Raw genomic sequence first — 7,575 nt, 5'->3', positions numbered from 1 at the left:
GTGTGTGTCTGTGTGTCTGTGTGTCTGTGTGTGTGTGTGTGTGTGTGTGTTTGCTGTATTATCAGTCCTGAGAGAATGGACAAGGGGAGAGTTGTTATCAGGCTCTGGTGGAGTTTCCTCTTGAACAGGAAGTGGACTTCCTCTGCTTCCTGTCTCTCCTGTGTGGCTCCATGAGGGGAGGGAGGAACCCAGGACAATGACCAATCAGCCGTCAAACAGTGAAAGAGGGGACAGAGAGAGAGAGAGAGAGAGAGAGAGAGAGGCAGGAGGGAGAGAGAGAAAGAGACAAAGAAATATATTGAAGAAGAGAGACTAATGCGAGTGCTCCAATCTGAGGGCCACTGCCACCACAGTCCACTCACACCAACTGTCTGCTGGGGGGATGGATTATGAGCCAAAGAAAACAAAGAAGGTAGTCTCGTTTTGGTCTAGTTATGGTCGTAATTTGTTTGTGCGTATGCACGTTTGTCTGTGTGTGAACATGAGTGTTTATGTGTGAGTCAGGTTTGTAATTTGAACAGTGTGTTACATAGAACAGTTGTTTTCAGATGCTTGGTCTTCACAAGTCTTTTACTGTAATAGCAGTGTACAGGTAAGCTTGTGGCCTTCGGATTCTCACCGGAGGATTTTCAAAGGCTACTGAGGGGGTTCAGGATTTGAATGCTAATATTAGTTGACTGTTACCTACTGCATGCTGTGAGATTGATCAAATACCCTTTCATCCCAGATTCTTCTTCTTCTTCTTCTTCTTTTATTACGTATTATCATGAATACACTGAGAATGATGAGAATGGATGTGTACAGTTTCCTTTTTTGAAACATGGTTGGACTTGATTGAAATGCATTGATAAATAAAGGAGTATTACAGGACAGAATCTGATAGATTTAGTTATTGACCATCTCAGACTGTAATGTGCACACTGACTATTTTCTGTCTCTCTTTTTCTCTCTCTCTCTCTCTCTCTCTCTCTCTCTCTCTCTCTCTCTCTCTCTCTCTCTCTCTCTCTCTCTCTCTCTCTCTCTCTCTCTCTCTCTCTCTCTCTCTCTCTCTCTCTTTCTCTTGGGGTCTGCTTATGTGTGTATGTGTGTGTATGTGTGTGTATGTGTGTGTATGTGTGTGTAAGTGTGTGTGTGTTGCCTCGTCCATCTTTCTCTGTGTGAGCTGTCACTCCACCAGCAATCCTCGTCAGTCAAAGCTGAGAGCTGCTGTCAGTCCTCTGTGAGCTGGAGAGGATGGATGGGTGTGTGTGTGTGTGTGTGTGGGGGGGTGTTGATAGGTCCTGTCAGTCTCCTGTAAGCCAGGAGAATATGGATGGTGGTCGTTTAGTGTCACTCTGCGGCACTCTACCCCTGTGACAGTGTGTCATTAGGAAGGGTAGGAGACACTGGGACCGTGTTTGGGGCATTCAAACTGATACATATTTGATTCAGATCAGATACTAGGAGGATCCCTAGCTCTTGGCCAGTGAGACAGACCTCTTTCTTCAATAACAGATTATGAAGTGAGCGTCAACTAGGTTGATGTCTCTGAACTTGTTTTTGCTATCGCTTAGCAACCTTGTCTCCTGTTTCTTGTCTCCTGGATCCTTTCTCCTGGCTCCGATGTTTTGAACTGTCGTGTCGGCTCCAGAGCTTTGCCTCTCCCATCAAGCGCCTGGTCTTTTCCAAGTCAGGCCGACGCCAGGTGGACAGGGGGAGTGTTTACCGCCGCCCGCTGCACACCGTGCCCCTGTACCCACCCGACTTCCTCATCCACCCCGAGAGGCTCATCTTCGACTACGTGGAGAAAGAAGTCAAGGTCAGGAGGTCACCCGACACCACTCTACTTAATGTATCATCCACGGAAATGCAATACTCCTCACAAAACTTGAGAACTGTCACATGAGGATGTAGATGGACGACAAAGAAGGAACACAGTCCCTGAGTTCTGTGACTTTGCTCCCTCTGTAGTTCCTGGGTCACCTGACCTGGGTATCCTGCTCCCTCAACCCTTCCAGCAGAGACGAGCTGCTGCAACTTCTTGACACAGCCAGGGTGAGTTTAATGAACTCCATGTTTTGGCTGCGTGTGTGTGTGTGTGTTGATGTATCTGACCTCTGTCTTCCTCTCCTGGTCTGTGCCGTGTGCAGCAGTTAAAGGTGCTCCCTCTGAAGACCAGTGTAGAGCAGGACTGCATCCTCAGTCTGTCTGCCCGCTGTCTTCTTCTCACCTGGAGGGACAACGAGAAGCTGCTGCTGCGCATTCCCACCCACGAGATCGCCGCTGCCTCCTACCTACGGGACGATGCACTGCACCTTCTGGTGTTGAAGACAGGCAAGGCTGAGGGCTCTCAGTTGGACCGTGGTACTGTAGCTCACAAGGTCTGAGCGCGACTAGTTTTTGCAACACGTGTCTGCGTGTGTGTCCCAGGTCTGAATGTGGACACGGTGCTTGCAGAGGGAAGTCTGGAGAAGAAGAAGCCCGGAGGCATCGAGGGACGGCGCCAGACCATGAGCAACAGCGACCCGCGCCCAGCAGGGGGCACCATGGAGCGAAGGCACACCATCTGCGGCGTCGACTGGCGGCCGTCATCTCGCCACGAGCCCAAACCGACCCCTGCTGTGGTCCAGGGGGGTGGGGGAGGGGCTGGGGGAGGAGGTGCTGGCGGTAGTGGGGGAGGAGGGAGCCTGGAGAGGAAGAGGGTGTCAGGGAGCTGGGAGAGGCGCCAGACCCGGAAAGCAGGAGGAGGAAGCTGGGAGAAGAGGCCGGTGAGCGGGAGCTGGGACCGGAGGCCTGTGAGCGGGAGCTGGGACCGGAGGCCTGTGGTCGGGGGGAGCTGGGAGAAGCGGCAAGGGGGTCCGGGCAGCGGGGTGGGGGGGAGCTGGGAGAGGAGGCACGGGCCTGGGGCAGGTGGAGGGAAGCCCGGGGGCAGCTGGGATAAGAGACACCCCCCAGGGGGCAGCTGGGAGCGCCGGCAGGCCTGCACAGGGAGCTGGGAGAGAGGGAAGTCCTACGGAAGCTGGGAGAGGAGAAACCACAATCCTCTGGAGCCCACTCCTTGCCCCGATGCCTACTGTAACCTGGTCATACTGGCTGTGGAGAACAAGGTGAGGACCGGAGCAGGTCGGGGTGTACCATGCACGGAAGGCCTCGGGTGGCCTGGAGGGCAGGACCGAAGGTGGGAGGGTTCAGGGGTGGCCTGGAAGGCAGGACTGAAGGTGGGAGGGTTCAGGGGTGAGGTCTGGGATAAGAACTGCTCAAGACAGGAGACTGCGATTATGGAATCAATACAGATAGCCAAACTGGACATGTTTTGCAATAACAAGAAGTACATTTGATGTAGACCCAGTCTAAATTTACCTATTTTGTTGAGAATGTAAAAAAGCGACACTGGAAAGTAGGACGACAGTGACACTCTTTCATCCTGACATTTAGTAGATATACACACACACACACTTACACACACTGTGAATAAATCCAATGACACAGCATTACAGTACACACACTACTGTGAGCTCTCACTGTGACGTAAGACAGCTTATGCAACGCAAACGTGCCCCAGTAAAGAGAGGCGTGTGACTGTGTGTGTGTGTGTGTGTGTGTGTGTGTTGGAGAAAGATTATTCCTATCTATTGTTACCCTGATCCAAGGTGCGTGCCATGGAAATACCATAAGAGTAAATGTGTTTCCATTCTCTTCACATCAACACTTCATCATTCTCTGGGCAGTCCACGGATCCACGTCAAAACACGTTCACTATGTATGTTTATGATCCCGGTGGGGCAGGACTCACCATCCTCAGCCAGATGAGCTTAGCTGTATTTTGCTGGTTGGTTTAATCAAAGCCACTAAAGTAATTAAGGGTCAGTACACACACACACACATACACACACAAGTTGTGTACATGTGCACAGTGGATCTCTGAGCCGCGCTGTGTTCCTCTGCTCTGCCCAGGATGCTGCTGAGGAGTACTGCGCTCTCGTGTGTCAGATGTTTCAGATCATCTACGGTCACCAGACCATCGAGTGTGTGGACCGGGCAGGTTTCCACTACACCATGCCAGATCGCTACTGGCTGCAGAGAAGTGAGTGACAGCTGCATGAGCCAATGCCCCTGATTGGATTGGAGGAGCACAGTCAATTCTCTCCAGTCATTCTCTCTCTCTCTGCTTTCTTGCTCATTCTCTCGTTTCCTTCTGCTCTCTTCCTCATTTCCTCTCTCTCTTTCTCCCTTTCTCTGCAGGCGACAGCTGCCTGACAGATATGTCCTACAGCTATGATACAGATTTCAGCTGCTGCAGTTCTTAGTAAGCTATGTGTGCAATATGTGCATGCGGGGTGCGTCTTTTTCTGTGTCTGTGACAGTGCACTCACACATAATGCGCGTGTCTATGTGTGTGCGTGTGCGTATGTATGTGTGTGTGTGTATGCACTTCTGCCCCCCCCCCCAGTGATAGCTCGCAGGATGCCTTTGATCTGTACTACAGCGAGAGCTACAGCGAGAGCTCGTCCCTGTCTCTCCAGGACTCCCAGCGCAGCCTGGCCTCGCTGCACAGCGACGGAGAGAGCAGCAACCCTGGCCTGCTGCTGATGCAGGAGTACATGATCACAGTAGGACCACCTCTAGGGCTGTCTCTTTGACCTCTGACCTCTGACCTCTGTGTACCTGTAGGAATGTCTTTCTGGCCTCTGACCTCTGACCCCTGTGTAGCTGCGCAGTAAGCTGAGCCCCCAGGAGCTGCAGCAGTTTGCGGTGTTGCTGAGGGAGTATCGTCTGGGCTCGCCCGTCCAAGAGTTCTGCTCCGACCTTCTCCTGCTGTATGGAGACACAAGGAAGTTCCTGCTGATTGGTGAGATTTCCGCCAATCACATCAAATATTACTGAGTTCCATCAGTGAGGCAGCCAATAAAACCACCTCTCTACAGAAAGTAAGCAGTGGTTAATTACAGCCAATCATATGAAGACAATCAAAGGATGGGGAGATAAACGAATCAAATCAATTTAGAAACACTTTGACATGCATCATATTAAAGTGTGTGTGTGTGTTGGGGAAGCTGTGTTTGTACGTGTGCATGTTCACGTGAACTGCTGATTCAGGCTTATTCAGAGTTAGATGTGGAAACCATCTGCAGTTAATTAAAATGATTACAGGACTGCCACAGCTGCCAATCTATTGGTCTCCCTGCAAATTAATATTCACTATCAGCTGTCTAGAACAAAAACATTAGGGACAGGTGTATGTGTTTCTCTGTGTGTGTGCAAGCACATTACTGACACTTTTTACATAACGCAACTGTCCTCAACTGTCCTGCTGGCCACGATAATCGCTAGCAGTCTCCATATCTCTGAGTGGCAGTGCAGGGGAGGTGCTGGGAGGGGATACAGGGTTCTCCAGGGGACCATATCTTGCAGACCCAGACCAGTAACTATGTGTTTACATTTCATAGTGGCCTATTATAGTCCCAGGCCCTCTGCTTTACTGGGAGGATAAGTGATCTGCAGACAGAAAGAGCTTGGTCTCTCATTCCAGACGTTCTGATGGCATTCCAAACCCAAACTCACACCCAAATCCTCATCTTTGTTTGTGCTATTGTGAGAGCACATCAAAGCTAGAATGACAGTGAGGTTTTCTGCTGGCTTAAATGTTTGTGTGTGTGTGTGTGTGTGTGTATGTGCATGTGTACGTGATTGTTTGCAGCTAATCCTTGCGGTTGAATGTTGTTCCCTCTGTGACTGGAATGCAGATTATGAATAAGTGTGCTGTCGGCTGAAAGCAACAAAACCTAATTTCACACTGTCTGTCTGCACAAAGCCAAACCATCACAGCCAAACATACATATAGGAACACTTTCACAGAATATACTGTTTCATGTATTACTGTATAGCATCTTGTTTATGAATCCCAAAGACAGATATGTTGTACATACTGCATGTGTTAAATAAGGAGTTAAAAAACATACTGCTGAAAACAACAGGAATTATTAGTCATAGCCATATTGGATGCACTTGAACTAGGATATCAGACATATACTGAAGCTATGGTGCTGTTGAGTTGTTGAGGCTGCCACCATTGTGTTTCCCTTATCTTTCCTCCCTCTCACCCTTCCCTCCCTCTCATCCCTTCCCTCTCCCTGGCCTCCCTCACCCCCCCCCTCACTCCCGCCCCAACCCATGCCCCACCCTGCCCAGGTATGCGCCCTTTCATCCCAGACAAGGATGTTGGTGTGTTTGAGGGCTTCCTGGAAGGCATTGGGATTCGCGAGGGGGGGATCCTGACTGACAGCTTTGGCCGGATCAAACGGAGCATGAGCACTACGTCTGCCACGGCGATGCGTGACATCTGGTCCCTCCCCTCTGGCACCCAGGACTTTAACCGGCGCATCACCGACATCACACACGACATCGAAGCACTGGGGTTTGAGGAGGGACACGGGGACATAGAGGAAGAGGACTATTACCTGTGAGGGGGAGGACTGGGGCTGGGGGGGGGGGGGGGGCAGGGTAGAGGTGGAGGTTAAGGACTGAGACTGGGCTTAAAGCCGGGGGTCTCATAAAGGAATGAAAGTTGGAGTGACTCAAGGACAATACGTATTTTTTATGACTCACAATTGCAGAATGTACTGTATTTTGGGGGATTTGAAAAGAAGTACTGTGATATCAACGAACATGGCGACACAGCAACTTTTTTTGGTATTATGTGAAAAAAAGGAAAAAAATAATTCAAAGTAGTGTTTGTTTCTGTTGTGAAATGTATTTACACAGATGTTGCCATAGCCTGCTGAATAACAACAAGTCTCAGTAACAGAAACACTTTGTTTAATTATCTGTAAGTGTGAACAAGTTGTCGGCTAAATATTGTAAGCATCTCTTTTACCCATGTATTACACAGCATGTGTGCATACTCTATGTGTGTTTGTGTCCCTGGATGGCCTGGTTAAATCTCAGCCTTATTTGCCTGTTGAGCTGATCAAGTCCCCATCTGGAGCTTCTGAGGATGAACAGCCAATTTGAATGCCTTTGCATCAAACTTGTTTACGTGTCATCTGCATCCTAGTTTGAGCACAGCGCTATGCATTAATGAATAGAGAAAGATTTACAGAGAGAGAGAGGAGGAGGAGTTGAGCAATGTGCATCTGTCTGCGTGTGTGTGTGTGTGTGTGAGAGAGAGAGAGAGAGAGAGAGAGAGAGAGAGAGAGAGAGAGAGAGAGAGAGAGAGAGAGAGAGAGAGAGAGAGAGAGAGAGAGAGAGAGGAAATTGATCTAAGATCAATTAATCAGAGAAAGCTGACGCAAAATATAAACCAAACAACATAAAATAAGAGGTTAGTGGGGAGGGCAGGCGGAGAGTTCTAGTCTGCTCACAGAGAGGAACAGTGATGTTCTTCTCCCAGTGCACAGCAGTAATGCAGGGCCAGCTGACCATCTGCTGTGAATAATTCCAGTCTGCAGGGAGAAAGGATGGAAAATGAGAAAAACTATGGGATGAGAATGGATGCTGACACACTCTCCTGTGGAACCCTGACCTGACCTTCCCACAGTGCCCTGCACCTCTCCCTTCCAGCCCTGCTGAGGCTCATGGGTAAAGTCACCATCCCAC

At 49.7% G+C, this 7,575-nt stretch overlaps 1 protein-coding gene across 1 annotated transcript; it reads left to right on the top strand.

Moving 5' to 3' along the window:
• Positions 1-253: 253 nt before the first annotated feature.
• ccm2l (CCM2 like scaffold protein) lies at positions 254-6,878 on the top strand. Its single transcript, XM_084680134.1, has 10 exons — positions 254-412; positions 1,631-1,798; positions 1,951-2,034; positions 2,130-2,313; positions 2,410-3,086; positions 3,934-4,063; positions 4,222-4,285; positions 4,430-4,589; positions 4,690-4,828; positions 6,169-6,878. Exons 1-10 carry the CDS (start codon positions 383-385, stop codon positions 6,441-6,443), a joined length of 1,911 nt encoding a protein of 636 aa, XP_084536260.1. The 5' UTR covers positions 254-382; the 3' UTR covers positions 6,444-6,878.
• Positions 6,879-7,575: the final 697 nt, after the last annotated feature.

Source organism: Hypomesus nipponensis, chromosome 18 (genome assembly GCF_054491055.1).
Source record: "Hypomesus nipponensis isolate SF chromosome 18, ASM5449105v1, whole genome shotgun sequence".
Classification (NCBI taxonomy): Eukaryota; Metazoa; Chordata; class Actinopteri; order Osmeriformes; family Osmeridae; genus Hypomesus; species Hypomesus nipponensis.
The sequence above is the reverse complement of the archived record's forward strand: the minus strand, read 5'-3'. Positions and strand labels throughout refer to the sequence as shown.

Coding starts and splice junctions, on each gene's coding strand:
- ccm2l (XM_084680134.1), top strand. CDS start 383: ATGGATTATGAGCCAAAGAAAACAAAGAAG. Junction 413..1,630: donor AGCCAAAGAAAACAAAGAAG/GTAGTCTCGTTT, acceptor TGTCGGCTCCAG/AGCTTTGCCTCTCCCATCAA. Junction 4,829..6,168: donor AAGGAAGTTCCTGCTGATTG/GTGAGATTTCCG, acceptor CACCCTGCCCAG/GTATGCGCCCTTTCATCCCA.